Source organism: Gadus morhua, chromosome 8 (assembly GCF_902167405.1).
Source record: "Gadus morhua chromosome 8, gadMor3.0, whole genome shotgun sequence".
Lineage (NCBI taxonomy): Eukaryota > Metazoa > Chordata > Actinopteri > Gadiformes > Gadidae > Gadus > Gadus morhua.
In genome coordinates, this window is record NC_044055.1 from 23,193,270 (window position 1) to 23,218,436 (window position 25,167).

The 25,167-nt window shown below is 40.6% G+C and overlaps 2 protein-coding genes across 4 annotated transcripts; one reads left to right on the forward strand and one right to left on the reverse strand.

Moving 5' to 3' along the window:
- Positions 1-2: 2 nt before the first annotated feature.
- Positions 3-24,599, reverse strand: LOC115549001 (uncharacterized). Its single transcript, XM_030363971.1, has 8 exons — positions 24,231-24,599; positions 3,538-3,744; positions 3,082-3,320; positions 2,885-2,985; positions 2,598-2,758; positions 790-984; positions 395-481; positions 3-293 (listed from the first exon to the last, which is right to left on the reverse strand). Exons 1-8 carry the CDS (start codon positions 24,361-24,363, stop codon positions 25-27), a joined length of 1,392 nt encoding a protein of 463 aa, XP_030219831.1. The 5' UTR covers positions 24,364-24,599; the 3' UTR covers positions 3-24.
- LOC115548999 (uncharacterized) lies at positions 13,301-20,428 on the forward strand. Of its 3 annotated transcripts, XR_003977679.1 has the most exons (10): positions 13,301-15,443; positions 15,652-15,786; positions 16,448-16,582; positions 17,644-17,712; positions 18,088-18,182; positions 18,371-18,494; positions 18,585-18,705; positions 18,904-19,021; positions 19,287-19,360; positions 20,230-20,428. XR_003977679.1 is itself a non-coding variant. In XM_030363966.1 (9 exons), the coding sequence occupies exons 1-9, from the start codon at positions 13,758-13,760 to the stop codon at positions 20,338-20,340; spliced, it is 2,547 nt and encodes an 848-aa protein (XP_030219826.1). In that variant the 5' UTR covers positions 13,301-13,757; the 3' UTR covers positions 20,341-20,428. The 3 variants fall into 3 exon arrangements, 2 of the variants coding, with proteins under 2 accessions (XP_030219826.1, XP_030219827.1); XM_030363966.1 differs by lacking the exon at positions 18,585-18,705; XM_030363967.1 differs by lacking the exon at positions 18,585-18,705 and having other exon boundaries at positions 13,301-15,786.
- Positions 24,600-25,167: the final 568 nt, after the last annotated feature.

Here is a 25,167-nt window from a genome sequence, read left to right on the forward strand (position 1 = left end):
ATATTTTTTGCAAGACAAAGTTTCTTATATGTTACATACCAGTTTTATGATACTCCTGATGTGCAGATCAGGACAGTCTTCTGTAACAACAGTTGCCATTTCAGGATCCCCATTGAACAGTACATGAATCACAGCAGGACTTAATCCTGTGACATGGGGACCGTCATGCAGAAAGCTGTGGGCCAACATCCTTCCTGCAACCCGGAAGAGATTGCTTTCAATGAGTGCCTCTGATGCTGCTGGAACAAGATGGTCAGGTTCACCCTCAAACAGCAGTGTTCGGCCCATTCCTCCTGTAAAATATCAAGAGAGCAGGGGATAAAGTCACAACAATTAAACCACTTAAATACATTTTTAAAAGTACATATTAACCTTCAAATAGTAAGAGACTTACCAAGATCTAGACTGAATCCAAATTGGAGTTTGGATATCACCGTTGTCAGAAAGTACCTCATCACTCCCTCTCCGACAGCAGCATCACCTGAAATAAAATACTGAGAATAACACAGTGGAAAAACAGTGGCTGACTAATACAGGTAACTGGATAAGTTAACATTTAACAAGCAAGGGAAAAAATAGTCAATATTCTATTGGCTGTAATTCTAGAATAGCATCCTTAATATTGATTCTTTCAGATTACAGGAGAATATTGCATGGTATATTTTCATTAGTGGTCATCAATTATATAGTTGTTTGGATTCCATTCTCCCATTTAACAATTCCATATAAGATACTTGAGTGGTATAAACTTTACTTATACATTTATTTTACAAACTTTATATTACTTACCAACAAGAGTACAATGAAGTGGACATGCCCATTCTTGCTGCTGTTTATAGAACAAGAGAAGTTCCCGTTCCCTGTCCTCTTCAGAGTCCCTTACATCCATCTTCATTCGAAGTGGTGTCCCAGATGCATGTTCCTTCAGCAGATTCTCTTTGAAAACTTTGGCAGCTTGAGACGGTTCTTCAATAAGCTTCCATTCTAAACAAACAACAACAATAATGTTATCTATTCCAGAGAGACATCCAAGACAACAGCAAAACAGCATTCTGAACAAAATTTAAATATAGGAACAGTTAGAAAATATAACCCAGTTGCATGTTATTAACCTGTTAAGCCCTAGGCCTATTTCACAGGCCTCCTGCCCGAAATGACATGCCCAAAATGAATAGAGTATGCCTCCACAACTACAAGGGCTATATGAATAAAGTTGGTTTCAAAAAGAAGGTAACACCTGTGAGGGGACTGCAGAAGTGTCAGAATCAATATAGATGTTACTGTGTCAGAGTAAATTCTGCTAGAACATAGTAAGAAATGTCAATTTTAAATTTTCGCCTAGAGAAAACACATTACTTAGAGTGAATACCACCTTGAAACTATGGGATAGTAGCCCAGAACCTTTAGGGAAACATATAACAACATCTAATAAGTACCCTGTTCCAGGATAAATGCTAATAAAGTGAATAAAGTGATTTTAGAGAGGTTTTAGTACAGGTAGGTCCAGGCGGACTAAATGGTGCCATTTGGGCACTTTTGGGCACCATTTGACCTTTCTAAGGTACCAGACTGTAAATCTAATTTTATTTCACTGACATATCACTATAGGTATTCATTCCATCCAAATTCAACATTTTTGACTTGTTTTGAAAATTCACCCAGGGCTCTATAAATTTTTCCAGTCAAAGTAAACCATACAATCGAAATGAAGTTTGACTCCAACTGGAGCAGATATATTTGGGAAATACATATAATAAAACCAAACTGTAAAATCAAAGGTAAAAACACAGCTAAAAACTACATCACTAGGGATAAAGATATATATATATATATATATATATATATATATATATATATATATAAACACGCTGGCAGCAACTTTGAACAACTATAACTAACTAACTATAAACACTAAGGGCTGTCATGCCACTGCTGGATATACCCAAGATATCGTGGGTATGCATTGGTCAATTTGGATGATTGACACCTCTATCGAACCGTAAGAGCCAATAGAGTCGAGGGAACGTCAAATCGAGGGACCCGAATCCATGTAAAAAAAACACCATTCGCCATTCAAAAGTATCACACTGTATAACGTTTTTGATTTGTTTTGTTTATTTTGCTCTTCTTTGGTTGCTAGTTCGGTGAGTTTTCGTCGTAGAGTGATGGGAGTGATATCATTGGAATTTGTGGAGCCTCAGCTTTCATATGACCTATTTTGTGTGGGTGGCATGGAGTAGCGAAATCGGCGACGGCCAGTATGCGCGCATGCACGTTTTGCGTGTTTTGCTACGGGCTCATTTAGTTGCTTGTTGTTAGAATTGTGTTTTGTTTAGGTAAAAATGGTTATCATGGGCTTTTAGCCGAGCTTCTTCCCGTTACGTGGGTATGCAACATGGACATGTTGGAGCATGGTGGTGCTGTTTACAGCTGTTTACAGCACACGTTGGTGCAGCTGCCCCCGCCCCCGGGGGCGCTCGGGTTTAAGAGGTTAATTGTCTGTAACTGTATTATCTTATCTAATTATATCGTGTTATTTTTCTATTGACTTTGTTTCAGTTGCTCAGTTATAGCAACCCTATCGTGATGACACAAACCGCTGTCTGCTTCTTTACTATCCAGCTCCTCGTTGACCATCACTGCTGGCACTTCTGCACTTTCAGCTGATGTTCCAGGCCTCACTGGAACACTGTCACTGACGGTCTCACTATCACTTTGGCCTCCCTCTTGTTCTTTCTCTGATTCCTGCATGGGTGTCCTTGAAGTTAACAAAATTTAAATTATGGTCATACTCCCTTATTTGTGTGCACAAGACTCTTAAGAGAGACATTTTCCCAAAGAAAAATTAATATGCGACCCTTGCATTGCTTTAGGAAGTACATACCCATTGCAGCTCAATCTGTGCAGCTTCATCTCTGAAAAGGGAACCTCCTTCTGACAGGTGATGCAGGGGATGACTGGACCAGAGGCAGAACTTGAGCTCTCCTAACAACAACAAATAGCGTTTAATTAATGATTGAAAGTCACCAGTAAGCTTTGTTTTGATTATGTATTGAACTAGGTCTCTGTAAATGTATGTACACAATCGAAGGGTAGATCCTGTTGAAGCGGACGAATGAAGATTGTAGCCTGTCCAATCATCGAAGCTGGATCCTTTAGATAGGCAAGCGTGTATCCAGTGCTGGGACACTGAAGCAATGCCAGATTTCGACTCCGTGTAGATCCTGCAATTTTTAAAAATTCGAAGCCTCCCCCTTCTTGGAGCTTCGGAAATACTTCCATCAACTTGTTTGTTATGACCATGGGATCGCTGTCATTCCCTGGAGAAAATAAAAAAAAATCATAACTCATATTGACTCAAATAAGCCTGTGATAACTATTATTCACACTATGAAAATCAATTAAGTTTGAGTCAAATATGAACAGGAAATATTTATAACTATAAAAAGAAATGCTGAGTAGAACTGCAAATCATTTCAACGAGCCGGACAGTACAAACTTATTTTGGTTTTGGTAAATGCCTAGTTTCGCACTGACCTGAAAATGTCACTTTGTGCTCTCCAAGTCCTGAAATATGAAGGTCCGCTTTAAGCTGTACGCTTGGGACTTTATCCGCCTTGTGGTCAGCCAAACAACACACAGTGTGTGTATAGCTTCTTCGACTCACTTGGACTTGAGCTGGTCGTCTCGTGATATTTCTTCTGGCTCCGCCGTTATACGGCGCAAAGAGCCTTGCTACCTCAGCTGCAACATAGATAAAAATGGTCACCAGACAGCTAAAGACCGTGGTGAAGTTAGTTTGAAGTTGGATATTCGACGGATATTCGGCCATTCATTTCCTATGGGAAATTACTTTTTGCTCAATAGCTTCCGAGTTATAGGACCCAGAGGCCCCAGACCAATGTTGACCAGTCCTACTAAGTGGTACTAACAACACACACCTCACTAAAAAATAATATTTTGCTCCTCCTATTTTATTTAAATTTTTTAAGAATCCCATTCATTTCCTATGGGAAATTGCTTTTTGCTCAATAGCTTCCGAGTTATAGGACCCAGAGGCCCCAGACCAATGTTGACCTGTCCTACTAAGTGGTACTAACAACACACACCTCACTAAAAAATAATATTTTGCTCCTCCTATTTTATTTAAATTTTTTAAGAATCCCATTCATTTCCTATGGGAAATTGCTTTTTGCTCAATAGCTTCCGAGTTATAGGACCCAGAGGCCCCAGACCAATGTTGACCTGTCCTACTAAGTGGTACTAACAACACACACCTCACTAAAAAATAATATTTTGCTCCTCCTATTTTATTTAAATATTTTAAGAATCCCATTCATTTCCAATGGGAAATTGCTTTTTGCTCAATAGCTTCCGAGTTATGGGACCCAGAGGCCCCAGACCAATTTAGACCTGTCCTACTATGTGGTACTAACAACACACACCTCACTAAAAATTAATATTTTGCTCCTCCTATTTTATTTAAATATTTTAAGAATCCCATTCATTTCCTATGGAAAACGGCTTTTTGCTCAATAGCTTCCGAGTTATGGGACCCAGAGGCCCCAGACCAATGTGGACCTGTCCTACAATATGGTAATAACAACACACACCTCACTAAAACTTAATATTTTGCACCTCCAATTTTATTTGAATATTTTAAGAATCCCATTCATTTCCTATGGAAAACGGCTTTTTGCTCAATAGCTTCCGAGTTATAGGACCCAGAGGCCCCAGACCAATGTTGACCTGTCCTACTAAGTGGTAATAACAACACACACCTCACTAAAAATTAATATTTTGCTCCTCCTATTTTATTTAAATTTTTTAAGAATCCCATTCATTTCCTATGGGAAATTGCTTTTTGCTCAATAGCTTCCGAGTTATAGGACCCAGAGGCCCCAGACCAATGTTGACCTGTCCTACTAAGTGGTACTAACAACACACACCTCACTAAAAATTAATATTTTGCTCCTCCTATTTTATTTAAATATTTTAAGAATCCCATTCATTTCCAATGGGAAATTGCTTTTTGCTCAATAGCTTCCGAGTTATGGGACCCAGAGGCCCCAGACCAATTTAGACATGTTCTACTATGTGGTACTAACAACACACACCTCACTAAAAATTAATATTTTGCTCCTCCTATTTTATTTAAATATTTTAAGAATCCCATTCATTTCCTAAGGAAAACGGCTTTTTGCTCAATAGCTTCCGAGTTATGGGACCCAGAAACCCCAGACCAATGCAGACCAACACAGTCTGACTCCGAGAACATCAAATACCGACTGTTGGCCAAGGCACTTGAACGTCGGTGGCTGACGGGAAAGGTACCCTTCGGCGTAGTCTGCAGACGGAAATGGGGTGCTCCAGCAGCCGATTCACTCCTGTATTAACCCGACTACGTCTCCAATAGACGCTGTGAGCATCTTTCCTATTGGATGTTTTTTTGGATATTTTTCTGTGAAAATGGCGGAAATACTTTTTATTCTGGGTGGGTAAGATATTTATGTATCGTTACACCATTAAAATTGTTTACGTAAACATTTTAGTGAGCGTTCCGCAGCATTGAGAAGAGCTGGAATAAATAAATAAATATGTTTATATATTTATTTATTATATACGGAGACCACCAGACTTCCTCGAAGCAACGAGAATGGTCTATTAAATTCAAAATGGGATTTAAGGGATACAGTGCCATACGGTCCATCGCCATACGTCAATATGAATTAAATTCATAGAATTTACGAGTCGATGGTCAATGGTCGGATACAGATCTTGTTATAACGACAATTGAATAAAAGCTATGGTCTACCACGTGGGCGGCAACGGAGCTGCCGTCAATTATGTTGTTTTTGTCATAGGGTCCGCTGGTTAGGAAATAGACAGATATTCCAAGGTTTCCTTCGAAAGGCACCTTGGAATATGTATCTATTCTCCGCAGTTTAGACATAATTAATAAGTGACTTTTTTTAATGAACTTAACTCGGGTATTTTTAATCGCTGTCTGGTGGCTTGTTACGTCACTCAGAGACACGCATGGATACATTTTATAGTGACAGCCTGTAACCTATTTTTTAAAGCAAAACATTTATATATCGAGGCAGGGTTATTTGAAACAATTAATTGAATATGTGTGAGAGGCCATTCTTCCTCTTGAGTGTGCTTCCTATTTAGGTCTAGTGTACACCCATACTGTCCACAAGCACCCACCCCCCTCCCCATATGGATATGGGGAATTGTTGCCACGTCCCAGTGGTGGTGGTGTCATATATATGAAAGAGGGCATTCAAATATACTACAATGATCAATTAGGAGGCCTAAGCCCTAAAGGAAGTGATGCAATAGGTGACTGAGTCGAGGACATTAACAAGTAAGCTATAGGACACGCAAGCCCACCTCCCTCATCACGTGCCTGGAAGAGATCCGGAGCTGGTTGAGCAGAAACTTCCTGAAACTCAATGGAAACAAGACCGAGGCCCTGCTCATCGGATCCAAATCCACCCTCACTAAATCACAACACACCCCAGCTCCACTCATGATCATCGATGGATTCCCAGTACCCTTCTCCTCCAAAGTCAAGAGCCTCGGCGTCATCCTGGACAACACCCTCTCATTCGCACCCCATATTCACAACATCACCCGGACTGCATTCTTCCACCTCCGCAACATCGCGAGACTCCGCCCATCACTGACCCAATCCAGCACTGAAATCCTAATTCACTCATTTGTCACATCACGCATAGACTACTGCAACGCCCTCCTCACCGGACTCCCCACCAAACTCATCAACAGACTGCAGACCATTCAGAACTCAGCCGCCCTGATCATCACCAGCACCAAATCATATGACCACATCACCCCTGTCCTCATCCAACTTCACTGGCTCCCAGTACACTACCGCATCCAATACAAAACCCTACTCCTCACCTACAAAGCTCTCCACAACCTAGCCCCCAGTTACCTCTGCGACCTCCTCCAAGAATACACTCCCTCACTCTCCCTCTGCTCAACCTCTGCTGGACTACTATGTATCCCCACATCACAACTCACTACAATGGGTGCCCGGTCATTCAGCTGTTCAGCACCCAGGCTCTGGAACTCCCTCCCCCCACACATAAAACGGTCAGACACCATTACAACCTTCAACTCACAACTCAAAACTCACCTGTTCAAACTCGCACACAACGTCTAACTGATCACTGTTTTGATTCTTTGTTTGTTTTGTTTTGTCTTGTTTTTGTTTTGATTTATTTTTTCCACAATGTCTTGTTTTTTTAAACGATTTATGATGACTATATGCTCTGTAACCGGTGACCTTGGGTGTCTTGAAAGGTGCCTCTAAATAAAATGTATCATTATTATTATTATAACAGGAAAGGCTTACACAGCATCATCAAATGCACCATTGAAACGCATTGGCAACAAGCCGTTGCTAGAAATGTGTCTAAATCAGTTGACAAGTGATACAAACTTGTCTTTTAGACTTTAAACCAGGGTTCATCTTGGGGTTACTCTGTGAAAATTGTGACTCTCTGGGAATAAGCCAAAAATCCAAAGAAAAAAACGTGTTTCAATACCCGTACTGTCCGTACTTACTAGCCAAAATTTGAGTACGTTCCAATTCTGATCCGGCGAAAATAAGTATACTTCAAGGACCCGGATGCCGTACTCAAAACGGGCTAATCGTGAAGTGTGGATCGAAGTACACTCCCCGTACTCAACGGCAGCAATCTTCGCTACGTAGCGGAAGAGGCGGAGCCAGGCTGAGCCAAAGTCGGCGCATTTTCCACATAGCCTGCATTAATAGAGTCATTTTGTAGTTTTTATTTTTTTTATAGCTTTTTATAGCTGCTAGGCTTAAATAGTTCACCGTTCAAAGCGGGATGTTTATTGCGCGGGAGGAGCCAGATTTGGTTGACTGAAATCCTTAGATCCAGTAGGTGGCATCCTTGAGCTCGGGACCAAATTCAGGCTACACGAAGAAATCGTTAGAGCACATTGAAGAGGACATGGAAGACGATATCAATGATGGGGCGCTTCAAGAGTGGAAAGACTAGCAAAAATAAAGACCTCTGGAAAGAAGCAGGAGGAAGAGAAAATATTGTAAAATCTTTAATTTCTCACAAAGTTAATGTCAATACAGATCAGTGGTCCTCTGTCACACTTGCTTTATTTAAAAAAGACAAGGAAAACCTCCAGAAGTGGTTGAAGGTTATTTGGCAGCAGGACAGACAAGGAGTCCGCACTGAAGTGCTGCAAAAAGGTACGCTCCCTAATACAGTTTATGTTGTAGGTAGAATTTTAACTGTCCAAGACCATAAGAAAGGCTGTTAAGCATGAGGGGCCGCCTGGGACAGAATTCATACTTGGTCTTACACACTGTCGTTATACACACATACTTGGTCTTACACACACAAGTCCTTTTTCCATCAGATTTTCAAGCGAATTAACTCTTAAAGCGAATTAATTTGTAGCGACATAAGAAGCGGCTAAACGGTTTTCCATCGACAGAATGATTATAGCGAATTAAAATGGTGTCACAATGCCTCGTGTTGAAGCGCATTTTTCTGACCCGCTAGATGATTTTCCGTTGTCAATGCGTATGCGCGACATTTTATATATCGCTTCAGCCGTTTTCCATTACTTTTATGTCGCTAGAACTTTCCCAAAACCACCTCTGCAGAGCGAATTAACTTAGTGCGACAAAATCGGCGTTAGAGCGATATAACCCTTTTTCCATCACATATGTCGCACTAACTTTTGATGAGCATCATTTTAAAGCGCATTATCTTTTTGATGGAAAAAGGACTATAATTTCGCATAAACACCAGTATACACACACACACACACACACACACACACACACACACACACACACACACACACACACACACACACACACACACACACACACACACACGCACACACACACGTGTAGGCTATACCAGTTGAGGCTGGTCGTTTTTGCAGTGAGGGAGGAAGGACCGCGCGCTTGGTTGCCATTGGCCTGCTTGCACTGTTGTATGGTGGCATAAGAATGTGAGACTGAAGTTGTTTCAGGGGGTTTTGTATGGCGACACATTAGTGTCATAATTCACTAATGTGATAACAGATGCATTCGGGCGTATTATATTATTCCATACGCGTAGATATTAACTGCGAGCGCGCAAATGATCTCTGCGCGCGCGCAAATTACCTCTGCGCGCGCAAAACAGCCTCTCGCGCGCAAACTAGTAAAAGAACGAGAACATTATTCCAGATTCAACCTGATCTATAGGCATGGCGCCTATCAAGGAAAGTCGCATAGTATGGAGTTAGATTCATGCCAAAACCCCGCACACACGCAAAACGTGTTTTGCTCACGCATAACGATTCACACGCACACAAAACGTGTTTTACTCACACAAAATGAATCACACACACGCTCAGTGCACTGGAAAAAGGGTTTTATGCCGCACTTCATCTGATTATTATTTTGTAATTCAATTCAAATAAACATTTTTTGTTTTATTTTTAAAATAACTTTTTTTTATTTCAAAATACTGTGAAATATAGATATTTTTAGTTAGGAGTTCAATTAAGAAATATCTATTTTGACAAATGTAAAATGTCAAGGTTACGTACAAGCCTGCGCATGCGCATTAAATACAAAGACGCTTACGACTACTGGACCAAACCGCAGTGTTGCCAACTTAGCGATTTTGTCGCTATATTTAGCTACTTTTCAGACCCCTTTGGCGACTTTTTTTCAAAACAGCGACAAGCGACAAATCTAGCTTCTTTTTCAGCTGCTATTGGTGACTTTTGGCGACTTTTTGAGGTGAAACCACTACCCTTGACCAGAGTGACGATGACTCATTGGCGGCAGTAGCTCAGGTGGTAGAGCGGGTTGGCTGGTAATCTGAAGGTTGTTGGTTCAATCCCCGGCTTCACCAAGCAGTGTATCGAGGTGTCTTTGGCAAAGCACCTAACCCTGACTGATGTCGCGATGTGATGTCGAATCCAGACAGAACCGCCTCAAGGCCATGAAGCGGCGAGAGCCGAGCGGGAATAAATGATGATGATGATGTATACAATAATGAGAAACAATTGTTTGATAAAATTGTAATCTTTTTGATTGGATAAACCAAATTATTTCTGATAGATATTTCTTAAATGAGAACCAATTGTTGGAGTGAATCAATATTTTTTTGTTTAGGATTTAACATACGATTTAAATGTATTAACTTCATTCAAAGAATAGAATTATACTTGGTGCCAAGTTGTATTGTTTTGTTTTTATGAACATAGGAAATATTGTTTGAGGCAAGCTATATATTTGTCATTGGCTCAAGTTATGTAATATAGATGTGAACCATTACCCATGTTTTTTTTACTTGGTTCAACAGAAGGCTTTTTCCAGTGTGTGGTTTGCAAATACAAAACATCATTCACAAACTAATGCATTTTGCTTCATAAACAAATACAGTATGTTTTACACAAAGTACAATCGGATTGCATTTGCGATCAGCAAGGCGGAAAATGAGTGCCAAAAGTCACGTGACAAATAAATGTCCTGTGATTCACACTACACAACAGCAGGCGGCGGTGTTGAGTCAGTTTAAGGCCGCCAGGACGATCTTTTTTCTCCCCAAAGTCTTGTAACCACGACAACGCCGGTAACCCCCCCCCCCCCCCCCCCCCCGCGCGCTAAGGCCCGCCCCCATCTCCCAAAGCCTGTGACGCTACAATATTATATTATAAAGATATTAATATATTATATTATATCATCTTATATTATTTAGATATAGAGGACCTGGACTCCTGCCAGAGCTCTCGGAGTGTTCTAGATTCGAATATTTTATAGAACGGATGATATTATGAATCCTAAACGACTGCTTCGGTTTTTCTGACGTCTCTGGTACTTCCACAACACGTAGAGACGGGTTTAGAATGAATTGGCGGTCACAAGAGGAAGCCTCTCTCAAACTCGACCACGCGAGGAAACGAACAAATAATTTTTTGGTGCGAACGCAGCATAACTAAGGGGTCAGAACAGTCTCATTAATAATGAATGCACAGAGAAGGATCCCATTTGAAGACAGAAACAATGAACATATTATAACTATTGATAAGAAATGGGCTCTCAAGTCTCACGCATTCGGCGTGAGATACACGCAATTCAACCCATGGCGTCGTATTTCTCACGCAGAGAAATTACCAGGATAGCGCCCACCAATTTGCGCCGCTACCTAACACTGGGACAGGTAGGTATCAAATGGGTTTCACGTACATAGGGTAACCAGCCGTCCTCTTTTGCCCGGACATGCCCTCTTTGAGACGCTTTATGTGTGGCGGAATATCAAAATCGTCCGGGATTTTATTAAATCCTCATACATGTTCACATTGAATTTGCATTGCGTTTCTCTGGGTTGTTCACAAAGCAGTTAGGCTACACCTCCCATACTCAGTGCTGTCCGCTTTGCTTTGGTTGAAGTGAGTAGGGGGAGTGGTTAAGTAGACCCTTCAGATTCTCCTACAGGGGATTGATAAAATTCAATCTATTGAACACAACAGAAAGAAACACTTGGTCAGTGAATGCCACAGATATATTTTAGAAATTGGACTGAATGCCACGTGAATATATAATTATGTTTTTGCATGTTTCAACTTTTGCAACGTTTAAAAGTATATGCCTCTACTGGTCTTGCTTGAGCCAATAGCCTTTTGAGGAAGTGTTGTTTCTGAATATTAGAGTTAAGGGCCAATAATGCTTATTATCATACAGTAGTCACCATGTCTATGGACACATTTGTATGCAGTCACATGTTAATATACGCCCCCCGCCGACAAAATCGAGAGCATTGTGACACTGTACATCAAAGTGATATGTTGAAATTATGATCAATAGTCTAATAATGACATTATTAAGAAAAATACATGGTTGTTTTTTCAAGACTTGTTCAAGACTTGAAAAGTTTGGGACTTAGACTTGGACTTGCTTTGGTGTGACTTTGACTTGGACTGGACTTGCCTTTCCCTGTCTTGACTTGGGACTCGACTCGGACTTGACTACTAAGACTTGGGACTTACTTGGGTCTTGCAAAACAGTGACTTTGTCCCACCTCTGTCCGTTTCATTCAAACATACACATTCAAACACACAACATACACTACTATTCTCTCTCACATACATTACTATTCTCTCTCACATACCCAAATATACTCTCTCACATACACTACTATACTCTCTCAAATACACTACTATACTCTCTCACATACACGACTATACACTCATACATGCATGTAAAAGGAGTATAATAGTGTGTGTGTATGAGTATAGTGGTGTATATGCAAGATTATAATAGTGTGTGTAAGACCAAGTATGAATTCTGTCCCAGGTGGCCCCTCATAGTTAAGGGATGCTTACCGTGATGCTACTGTATCTAACAGGATTTAGTTTTCACCTACAGTAGTAGGTGAAAACTAACATATTGTTGTATATTGTTTTTGTATTTTTGTAGATTATTGACATTGAAACTTTTAATATTTATCAATAACGTTACTATTATATTATTATATTAAGGGAGAGAGGAAAATGAGAGGGAGACAGTTGACGGAAACAAGGAAAATGAGAGTGAAAATGAAGAAAGTTCGGAGGCAAGGGAGACAAAGCAGAGAAAGGCAAAAACAGTTGTTGAGTCTGGTGAAGAAAATGATGACACACATGAAGGGGACGACAAAATGACAACGCAAACACCACCAACAGTTGAAGAACTCACCGAAAGTGACAGTGAAGAACAACTTTCAGCGACAATGACAAGAAGGAGAAAAGTAAAAACAGCTGTTTACTCTGGAGATGAAAGTGATGACACAAATGAAGGAGATTTCAAAATTACAATTCAACCATCACCAACAGTTGAAGAACTCACCGAAAGTGACAGTGAAGAACAACTTTCAGCGACAATGACAAGAAGGAGAAAAGTAAAAACAGCTGTTGACTCTGGAGAAGAAAGTGATGACACAAATGAAGGAGATTTCAAAATTACAATTCAACCATCACCAACAGTTGAAGAACTCACCGAAAGTGACAGTGAAGAACAACTTTCAGCGACAATGACAAGAAGGAGAAAAGTAAAAACAGCTGTTGACTCTGGAGAAGAAAGTGATGACACAAATGAAGGAGATTTCAAAATTACGATTCAACCATCACCAACAGTTGAAGAACTCACCGAAAGTGACAGTGAAGAACAACTTTCAGCGACAATGACAAGAAGGAGAAAAGTAAAAACAGCTGTTTACTCTGGAGAAGAAAGTGATGACACAAATTAAGGAGATTTCAAAATTACAAATCAACCATCACCAACAGTTCAAGAACTCACAGAAAGTGACAATGAAGAAGAACAAATTTCGGAGACAAAGGGAGAAGAGCACACAAAAAAAAATGATAAAGAGGACACGTACAGGACGTGCGTAGTCGGTCCAAAAGAATTCAAATTTAAGGTCGCAAGAAAAAATTGGATAAAAATAAAGCCGGAAAAGGGAAAAAGACAACTGAGACCCCCATGGACCGATATATTCTACAATGAATTTAGAAAAAGCAACCCATCGTGCACATTGGCCTTTAAGTACCAAAATATTAGAACACGTGACAGCCGGAAAAAAAAATCACCATACCTCCGCGCCACAGCCAAGTGCACGTTTGAAGGTTGTGAGGCGGTTTACACTTTCACCAGGAAAGGCCCACCAAAATACAACGCAAAAAAGATTACTGTCATGGTGACACGGTTTGGGGAAGTCAAACACCTTAAGTCTCAGAGAAAATGTAGGCCTGCAAGATACCTCAGGAGAGGAAAAATAGCAAAAGCAGTAAAAAGTGGTGTGAGCAACTGCTATTACGAATTGCTGAAAAACACACCTGTGGAGGAGATCATGGCTGGTAACATAACCAGAAGCCTCACAAAAGACGTGTTAAAAATCATATCTTACGAGATCAGAAGCGTTGCAAGGCTTCACAATGACCAATTGTTGGAGCTAATGCTCACTCAGAGGATTATCAGAGAGAGTGGTCGGCAAACTCGGCATGCATCATCGAACGGCTATCTGCAGCTCCTCCAGATTGACCCTTTTGCAACCCACTTATACACTGATGCGGGCCTGCAAATTTTGGCTGAACATTTGAGAGGACCCATGCCCACTACCCTATACCTCGATGCAACAGGTGGGGTAGTTCAGAAAGTACCCCATCAGTCAAAAAGAGTTCTCTATTATGCCCTGGTTCTGCCTGGAATGGGCAAGGACAAGCCGCCTTTGCCAGTCGCGGAGTTCGTGACTAACAGCCATAGTGTTCCATCAATATCGCACTGGCTTATGGAGTTCAATAGGAGGCTGTCCCACATTACCGGGAGAAAAATTGCACAAATAGAGACAGATTACAGCTGGGCGTTGATGAACAGTGTGCTCATCTCTTTTAACCACGAGGATGTCTCTGCATACCTTTGCAGAGCATTCGAAATTGTGTCGGGACAACTCAAAGTCATTCCAAAATTCACTGTGCTCCATTTGTGCTCTGCACATATACTTAAGGCAGTCTCCCAGGCCTTTGGGAGAACAACCAGTGACAGAGGCATAAAGGAGTATGCAACATACAGTTTTGCATACCTGCTGAACTGTACAAGCTTGCCAGAAGCACTTGAGGTTTTCTACCACATGTGTGTGCTGTTTGATGCAGAACAGCACACAGACTCAATCAATACCAGTGAAAGGTACCTGAATGGCTGCATTTTGCAGAGTCAACACATGGATATTGAGGAAACACAAGAGGGGAGCAGGATCTGTGATTCCAGTGACCCTTCCAATGGCATTCTCGCAAGGTCCCCCTTCATGCAGGCTTTTGACCTAAGAAGGGAGCAAGCCACATGTGACGTCCTGTCTGATGAGGAAGCAGACAAAAACAACAACTACCACTGCCCAGGTATAATAAATGTCTTGCTTAAGACATACATGGGCATCTTTCCCTTGTGGAGTGGTGTACTACTCGCTGATCTATCGAGGCACTCTAAAGGATCTATCACAAGAGGAACAGGGTGCAAAACACGGGAAACCAACTGCCATGTCGAACTATGGTTTAGGTTGGTGAAACACAGCATTCTGTGCAAAAGAAAATACCTCAGACCTGCAGAGTTTGTCTCTAAAATGTTTGCCTCAGTGCAGGGGAGGTATGTTGAACATGTGATTCAACAAAGCCTGCCAATTGATGTACTTCAGAGAAACCTTCAAAGCTCTGTTAAGCTGGAAGATGACCCAGAAGAGCAATGGTGTAAGAGGGACACCTCTTCTGGCAGTTCAAAGCGCAAGTCAAAATATTTCAATCCTCCAAAAAACATTCCAAACCCCAAGACCAAGACCAAAAGCAAGAAGATCATAAAAGTGGAGCAGAATCAACGGGTTGAAGATGCACAAGTAAGTAATGTGACGTTTTTTTAAATGACAGGTGTGAGATAAAGGACATGAAATGAAAATGTTTTTTTTCCTCCTCATTGCCCTAGGTAGAGACAATGAGGATGCAATATAATTATTAATAGAACCTCACATTTCACATCGTACACTTAAACCATAGATCATAGACCTTAATTGCTACATGGATTTCAATGTTAATTCTGACTTTCAGTTAAACTTGCTGTGGAAAAAGAGGGGAACAGAGATAATTGTTGCAACCCTGCCATCCCAAGTGAAGGGTCGGAGCCTCTTCATCCACCACACTGATCTACGGTGTCTACGACCCCACCTGTGGTTGACAGGAGAGGTAGGCGTATTAAAAGCTCTTCCTCTCACTGCTAGTCTATCTGTCTTTCAATTTGTAGTCCTTCAAACTGATGTATTTGGAGGACTGAAGACCTCCATTAACTCACACACACACACACACACACACACACACACACACACACACACACACACACACACACACACACACACACACACACACGTAATAATGTCAATGTGAAAAAGCATTAACATGCAAGCATTAATATATCCTATAAAGGGGGCTAACGTTCTGGAGCTAAGGAACAAGCTAGTACAGAACAATAGGCAGAGCAAGAAGTTTAGCCACGAGCTTGTTGTCTGCGTTTGTCCACAGTTGGAATAAAGACATCAGTTGAAGTACATTAAAACTGTGGTGATACCTTGGCACTTAAGGATATCACAACACGCACACACACACACACAGACAGGCAGGCAGATAGACAGACATACTATCCCTCTTTGTTATTACCTGTCTTTCTTTCTGTTGTACATGGAAAACCACTGAGATGAAGCCACCCCCCTCTGAGTGAGTGGTGATCTCATGATAAGCCAACAGTAGGCCATAACTTCGTTATTAATTTCAATGGCCAAAGAAACTAGTTTGTGTTCATATGGTGATGCTGTGTGCTGATGCTAATCAAACATTATTTTGTGTTTATCAGATAATTCAGGGATTGCTGCATCTCAGTGCCTTCACGTACAACGTGGTGGACACCATTTACCTAATGGATTATTACACCGCAGGTGTACTTTTATTTGGTGACAGAGCTACTACACGTCGCCACACTTTACCTAAGGTAATATGTTCAGTGTATGTTTGTGCATTTTACGGTATGTTGCGTGATGGGTAATTACTACAGTGCATGAAATAACTGTGATGAGAAGGTAACACTTTATTTGAAGGTATCTACATAAGAGTGACATGACTCTTGTCATGAACTTCGTCATGAAAACTTAACATACACAGAAAATCCACCTCTTTTTGACATGATGACATAATCATTATTACAATTAGATGAGCAAGGTTACAGACAAACTCTAGCACTTGGTTAGATAATTGTGTGACAGGATATGTCACAGAACTGGCTTTCATGAAACCACTATTACAGTATAATGAATACATTTTTTAGACCTCAAGTAAAGTGGTACCATTTTGATGTGTCATTTAGATGTCGTAAAGGATAAGTGCGCTTTAAGTGTTATTGCACACTCATTTCCTTTCTGCAACACATATTGTGCTGTTATATATACTATATTATACAACGGGTGGCTTGAATCCAGCGATCTGATTGGTTCCTAACTGTTGTATAATAAGCGTATACATAACTGCTATGACGCCCAATCATTTTGTGAAAGTTTGCATATCACTCCGCGCCTGGAAGTAGAAACAGTTACAAAGTAAAAAATATGTTGAATGATGGAGAGGGTGTAAATGTTGTTACTCCGGGAGTGAGCAAGGCGATGGAGAGACTAACGAAAGCTTAGGCACATGGCGAGTGAACTGCTCCATAGGATAAATTGCCGGCGTACCGCTCTAGCGGAGCCTTCTCTCGGAGGGACGCTAAAGTGTGTTGCATAGCGACCGTCGTGCATTTTGAAGGCAGCCAGGAGGGACTACTTTTTTGTATTCTTTAATAAAACAGCTACTTTGACTTTCTTGTTTGTTTTTTTATAGATCACTTCAGTCAGTAGTATGTGCTCATTATACCACTGTTAAGGGGCGTTGTTCGGACCGACGCGCAGCCACAGCCTGCCACAGCCTGTCGTGATCTATTGCTTAACTATACTTATCATAGGTGGACAGCTAACTAACATGTTCATAAAATCATCCTGAAACATTGTTTTTTTCATGCTGTAGGTAAACTTCGATAACTTTGACGGAATCCTGTCATTTGTCCACGTGAACAAAAATCACTGGAACATGCTGGTATGTTGATTCATTAATATTCATTCATTCAAATGTGGGTTTTCACATAGTGAAATAAAGTATTGCGGCGAGTATCAAGGTCATGGTCAAGGTTGCTTTATTCATACCCTTGGGTAAATTTGGTTTGCATGTGTATCGATCGCCACATGCAGCGATGGATACTCATCAACTTCTCAATACAGTATTTTTCCGAAACTGTACTTGGCTTATTATTTCATCCACTCAACTCATTTGGCGACTGTGAAATTGGCATAGGGAAACTTTGATTCTAAGTTTACTTTGACCCATCACCTTTTTTCTTGCTTTGCATGCACTCTCCCTGCTATTTCTGGGAATTGCATCTCTAGTTAAAGAATACCCTCTCTTTTTTCTCAGTACATTCATGCAAAGTCTGGTACTGTGTACCAAATGGATCCCTCACCAGCATCCTCTGAGCTTGAGGACTCTACCCATGCGGCTCAGAGACTACAGTAAATATTCAAGCTAGGATTCTAAACATTAAAATGTCAATCATGTTTACTTTTATTCTACAATGGCAGCTGTGGTGTTTTGAAGATATTTCCATATACCTTATAATTGAATACAAACTTTGCTAAATTGTATCTGTGGATGGAAAATGTTTTGGTAGCACTTAAAGAAAAGTATCACATTTCTTCAGGGAATACTTGAAGATTAGAAAACATCAGGGGAAAACTGACTGGGTGGATGTGAAGTGGAAAGGAGGAGTGATGCCCCACCCAGTGCAAATGGATGGTTGCAGCTGTGGTGTCATTGTTGTTGAAGTAAGTTGATATATGTAGCATAGAGGAAACATGATGTTTCTTTAATTTTTGTGATGATGGAGATAAGCTTACATTTGGGTGTTTCCACAGATATACAAGATGATTTCAAAGGATAAGTTCACTATTGTGTACTTTGAGCCCCCTTTCTCGGTTGGCTAGGATGAAATAGAATGGTTGACACTGAAATGTTGACGTTTGGTCCTGTCTCTGGGTATTTGGCTCATTTAGAATCGCCCCTGCCTGCTTCAGAATGGCTGCCTATGGGCATTTACGAACCATGAATGCCCATAGGCAACCATTTAGAAGCTGGCAGCAGTGATTCTAAAACCTCCCCACCAAGCATGTGTTGACAAATGGTTTAGTTTTCTATTAAAAGAGAAAGACAATCACTTTAATGTTGTTAATTCAGATGGCCAGAGCAGTGATGGAAGCCTTCCCTGAGTTCCCCAAAATGAACTTCTCAACAAAAAGGAGAGCCATGGAAGAGGCGAGGAGAGATATGGCTCTCCAAGTCCTTGAATCATCAGGTATACAATGCAGTATACATCTTTTTTTGAATAACTTAAAGGCATTCCAAATATATTCTGATTAAGGGCCCAATTTTGAGAATGATATGGTAACAGAATTGGTGAATGTGATTGGCGAATGCAATTTCCCTTAGCCACAGGCCTTGCCCATATCAGAGTCTCCACCGATTACCTCTTGCGGGTTTAAAAAAAGGCACATACCATTTGCCGATAAAATCCCCAAAATTGGGCCCTAAATATGTCATGCAAATACACTTTATTTCAGTCTTTGATGAGGAGACTTGTTCGATGTGTGGAGCTGACAAGCCCCCTGGACAAGCACCTCCCGTTACAGACTGGGTGAGTTGTTGTGAGCAGCACATACATTTTGTAACGTAATGTGACATACAGTGTTGGTAGTAACTAGTAACAAAGTTAATTAACAAAGATAATTCAATTTTGATAGCAATATGTAAAAAGGCCAAGAAAGTTGAAGGGGTTCAATGTTCACAGAAAACTTTCTTTGATTCAAACTTAACCTTTGCTATAATCTGCTGGTTTGGTGACCTGAGTCTAACAAACAAAAACAGGGTTTGTTCTACTCGGTCTATCCTCAGAACAACGAGAGGCAATGTTGATATTATGACCAAAAGGGGGCGTGCCTCCGTGAAATGCCGCAAGACAGCTGGGAGATGTAGCCTAGGCCTACACCTTACGACTCGTACGGCCAGTTCCATACAACTGGATCGCGGCATAACTGTCCTTCTCTTCCTTTCTTCAAAGCTCATCTCAAGACCTTTCTGTTTAACTTCTCTCCCACTCCAAACACATAGCTCTATCCTCTAGACTAGAGGCTCCCTTTGTTTAGTTTAGTTTTTCTCTTTTTTTGTATTGTTGTTTGTTTGTGGTTGTATTTTCATTTCCACTATGTGAAGTGACCTTGGGTTTGAGAAGGGAGCTATATAAATGGAAATTATTATTATCACTATTATTATTATTTACCTGTTTTGAAACCAAATTGCCCCGTAAGGACATTTCAGCTCAATTAAATTCACCTGGAGGGTCAGGTAACGCAAAAGTAACAAGTGACATAAGGCATTACTCCACACAAGTAACGTAATGAAGTAACTTCCCCAATGCTGGTGACATACCACTTAAGCCTAAGTGTCCTACCAAGTGACAAAGTCATGTACATGAATGAATCATTAATTGTTTTTTCAATTCAACAGATCCAGTGTGATAATTGTGACCGGTGGTTCCATAACCTTTGCTTGAACATGGACCAAAATAAGTTAAAGGAACTCAAGAAAAGGCAATGGCTGTGTGTTTTATGCCGATGACAAGGTTGAGGAAAATTGTGCCTCGTCCAAGTGCCAGGTTTTGTTTAGAAATGTGATTAAAAAAAACGTAAAAGGCGTGTTAACATCAGAAGATGTGGAAAGCATGAATGGGGAGGGGAGACACACACACACACACACACACACACACACACACACACACACACACACACACACACACACACACACACATTTCCATTTCATCTATTCTCTCTGGTTACAGCCATATACACTTTGATATTGGATCCCTTCCACTTACTTTAACCCTAGGCTATACCGTAAGGACTGAAGATCAATGCCTGATTACCAAAAGATTCTGTTGAGTCAGTGTATAAAACACAACAGCTGCGTTGATTGAGAAACGCTTTACACCAATACTGTGCATAGTCTGATTCATTGCCATGGATTGCAAGAAGGAAATATTACAGAAACGTCTGAAGTTAAAATATAATTTGCAAGTTCACATAATGAAGTGGGAAAACAAATGAAGGTGTGTTTGATTAGTATATCATGAATGGAATTCTTAAAATATTTAAAGAAAATTGGAGGTGCAAAATATTAATTTTTAAGGAGGTGTGTGTTGTTATTACCATATTGTAGGACAGGTCCACATTGGTCTGGGGCCTCTGGGTCCCATAACTCGGAAGCTATTGAGCAAAAAGCAATTTCCCATAGGAAACTAATGGGATTCTTAAAATATTCAAATAAAATTGGAGGTGCAAAATATTAATTTTTAGTGAGGTGTGTGTTGTTATTACCATATTGTAGGACAGGTCCACATTGGTCTGGGGCCTCTGGGTCCCATAACTCGGAAGCTATTGAGCAAAAAGCCGTTTTCCATAGGAAATGAATGGGATTCTTAAAATATTTAAATAAAATAGGAGGAGCAAAATATTAATTTTTAGTGAGGTGTGTGTTGTTAGTACCACATAGTAGGACAGGTCAACATTGGTCTGGGGCCACTGGCTCCTATAACTCGGAAGCTATTGAGCAAAAAGCCGTTTTCCATAGGAAATGAATGGGATTTTTAAAAAATTCAAATAAAATTGGAGGTGCAAAATATTAATTTTTAGTGAGGTGTGTGTTGTAAGTACCACATAGTAGGACAGGTCAACATTGGTCTGGGGCCTCTGAGTCCTATAACTCGGAAGCTATTGAGCAAAAAGCAATTTCCCATAGGAAATGAATGGGATTCTTAAAATATTTAAACAAAATAGGAGGAGCAAAATATAAATTTTTAGTGAGGTGTGTGTTGTTATTACCACATAGTAGAACAGGTCTAAATTGGTCTGGGGCCTCTGGGTCCCATAACTCGGAAGCTATTGAGCAAAAAGCAATTTCCCATTGGAAATGAATGGGATTCTTAAAATATTTAAATAAAATAGGAGGAGCAAAATATTAATTTTTAGTGAGGTGTGTGTTGTTATTACCACATTGTAGGACAGGTCCACGTTGGTTTGGGGCCTCTGGGTCCCATAACTCGGAAGCTATTGAGCAAAAAGCCGTTTTCCATAGGAAATGAATGGGATTCTTAAAATATTTCAATAAAATAGGAGGTGCAAAATATTTATTTTTAGTGAGGTGTGTGTTGTTATTACCACATTGTAGGACAGGTCCACATTGGTCTGGGACCTCTGGGTCCCATAACTCGGAAGCTATTGAGCAAAAAGCCGTTTTCCATAGGAAATGAATGGGATTCTTAAAATATTTAAATAAAATAGGAGGAGCAAAATATTAATTTTTAGTGAGGTGTGTGTTGTTAGTACCACATAGTAGGACAGGTCAACATTGGTCTGGGGCCACTGGCTCCTATAACTCGGAAGCTATTGAGCAAAAAGCAATTTCCCATAGGAAACTAATGGGATTCTTAAAATATTTAAATAAAATAGGAGGAGCAAAATATTAATTTTTAGTGAGGTGTGTGTTGTTAGTACCACATAGTAGGACAGGTCAACATTGGTCTGGGGCCACTGGCTCCTATAACTCGGAAGCTATTGAGCAAAAAGCAATTTCCCATAGGAAACTAATGGGATTCTTAAAATATTTAAATAAAATAGGAGGAGCAAAATATTAATTTTTAGTGAGGTGTGTGTTGTTAGTACCACATAGTAGAACAGGTAAACATTGGTCTGGGGCCTCTGGGTCCTATAACTCGGAAGCTATTGAGCAAAAAGCAATTTCCCATAGGAAATGAATGGGATTCTTAAAATATTTAAATAAAATAGGAGGAGCAAAATATTATTTTTTAGTGAGGTGTGTGTTGTTAGTACCACATAGTAGGACAGGTCAACATTGGTCTGGGGCCACTGGCTCCTATAACTCGGAAGCTATTGAGCAAAAAGCAATTTCCCATAGGAAACGAATGGGATTCTTAAAATATTTAAATAAAATAGGAGGAGCAAAATATTTATTTTTAGTGAGGTGTGTGTTGTTAGTACCACATAGTAGGACAGGTCAACATTGGTCTGGGGCCTCTGGGTCCTATAACTCGGAAGCTATTGAGCAAAAAGCAATTTCCCATAGGAAATGAATGGCCGAATATCTGTCGAATATCCAACTTCAAACCAACTTCACCACGGTCAGCTAAAGCAGCCTCAACTTCTATCTTGGGATGCTACACCGGAGCTAGGGGGTTCTATAGCCCAAATAGACCCGAGCACGTTCTGTATTATGTAATATTATGAGCCCGAGCCCGATTTCAACCCGACATTTTTTTAATACATGTGTAACTTTGTACACATTAGTTACGTAGGCCTACTCTGCTAAATATATATGTAAGGAATAATGAATCTAGAACGCCGGTCATCATTGGGAAAATAATCCCCGACAGGGCGAACAGGACACCGACGTGCAGCGGAGGTGTCTTGCTTCGCCCTGAAGGGGCTTATTTTCGATAATGACCGGCGACGTTCTATACATTATCCCGCTTATTACACAATCCACAGCTACTTGCCAAAACGAAAAAATAACTTCACATGGTGTGTCTTTTTACAAATTATTCGTTACCAGCATTCGTAGTGTTGATCAGCAGTGAAATAGTCCGCCAAAGACGTTGACGTCGCTTAGCAACCGAAGACGCTGGGGTTGAAGTTACCGGACCACTACCCATGCAAGTGAACGGAGCGTTCCACGGCATTGAGAAGACCCGTGCAATAAAGGCCTATAATATTTCTGTTTATGGCATAGATTTCTCCTCAGATTAGGCCAATAAAGCAATGATTAAAAAAAAACACAAACGCTCGATCAAAGGCCCGGCCCGACCCGGCTCGAGGATAGGGAAATATAGGGTCGGGTCAATCAAAACCCTCATAGTTTTACATGAATTGGCTAAACAAATGTTTAGCTAATCAAATTGTGCAGAGAAATTACCAGGATAGCGCCCACCAATTTGGGCCGCTATTTAACAGTGGAACAGGTATCAAATGGGTTTCCCGTAACCAGACGTCCTCTTCCAGTAATGGTGGAAGTAATGGTCCAGTAATGGTCTGTCTGGAAGACAGGGGAACATAGGACCCTTTTTCAGAAAAAAGGGTCCTATGTTCCCCGCCGCAACTGGGGAACATAGAACCCTTTTTCAGAAAAAGGGTCCTATGTTCCCCGGTCACATACATATCGGGGAACATAGGACCCTTTTTGGGAAAAGCGGGGAACATAGGACCCTTTTTTTTAAAAAAAGGGTCATATGTTCCCCTGTCTCATACAAAGCGGGGAACATAGGACCCGGGGAACATAGACACGCTCCCGCCAAAAATCAGCTCACACTATTTAGCCGATTAGCGAACTAGTTTTATGCTCCCACCATTAACAACGAACGTATTACACACGAAGCAAATTTAGCTAGCCCTTGCTGTGATTAGTAGCACACCCGGCTAACATGAAATTACTTAGCTTACCTTGGACGGGTGTACGTAATGGAGCAGCAGGTGTCTGCTGTGACTGAGCCGTCGGAGCCGGAGGAGTTCTGCTCAGAGCCTCTTCTATTAAATTAGCGGCTTCTCGCAGCAGCTCCGGGCAGCTTTTAGACATTTTGTAAACCGAATGTGTTCACTCGCTCTGCGTCAATGCATTATCTGGAATTGATTTGCCTTGACTTGATGCGCAGGGTAACCAATCAGGCGTTAGGATCCGCCTACCAACTTTGATGGGCGAGTTTGACAGTTTGACATTTCATGAAGCACTGCAACACAGGATCATGAAATGTAAATGTAAATCCTGAAATGTAAATGTAAATCATGAAATGTAAATGTAAATCATGAAATGTAAATGTAAATTAATTAAATAGTATTTAATTAATGAATTAATGACACATTTAATAAAACATTTATGTATTTAATTCCAATTTTAATTAATTAATGACACATTTAAGGAATTATTTAATGGTGTATTTATTTATTTAATGGTGTATTTATTTATTTAATTGTGGCACTTTTAGTCCTCCATAATCACTGCCCGTTTTGTGTGACATTGGTCACAGGACTGATCCAGTGTCCACTCTGCTGATAACATCGACTCCAAAAGATGTGGCCTGGCATTCTCCCATTTCTCTTCAGACTGTGTTTGCCGCATATCCCAGGTTCGAGTCAACATCTCTCTTGCTTCTGAACAGGCTAAAGGATCATCCTCAAGGCTTTCCTGCAGCAACTGAAGCTGCATGTCTTGAGCAGAGAGTTAAATTAATACCTTAGAAAGTATGGCCGGTTGTTATTGTCAGGTTATCACATATAGAATGTTACGTATTTCAAGCACAAACTACCCCCACACATAGCCACTAGGAAGCAGGATCGAACACACACGCTGCATTACCCCCACATAGCCACTAGGAAGCAGGAT

Coding starts and splice junctions, on each gene's coding strand:
- LOC115548999 (XM_030363966.1), top strand. CDS start 13,758: ATGGTGACACGGTTTGGGGAAGTCAAACACCTTAAGTCTCAGAGAAAA. Junction 16,583..17,643: donor GTCGCCACACTTTACCTAAG/GTAATATGTTCA, acceptor TTCATGCTGTAG/GTAAACTTCGATAACTTTGA. Junction 18,183..18,370: donor CATGCGGCTCAGAGACTACA/GTAAATATTCAA, acceptor ACATTTCTTCAG/GGAATACTTGAAGATTAGAA.
- LOC115549001 (XM_030363971.1), bottom strand. CDS start 24,363: ATGTCTAAAAGCTGCCCGGAGCTGCTGCGAGAAGCCGCTAATTTAATA. Junction 2,986..3,081: donor AGGATCTACCCTTCGATTGT/GTACATACATTT, acceptor TGTTGTTGTTAG/GAGAGCTCAAGTTCTGCCTC. Junction 2,759..2,884: donor CACAGATTGAGCTGCAATGG/GTATGTACTTCC, acceptor GTTAACTTCAAG/GACACCCATGCAGGAATCAG.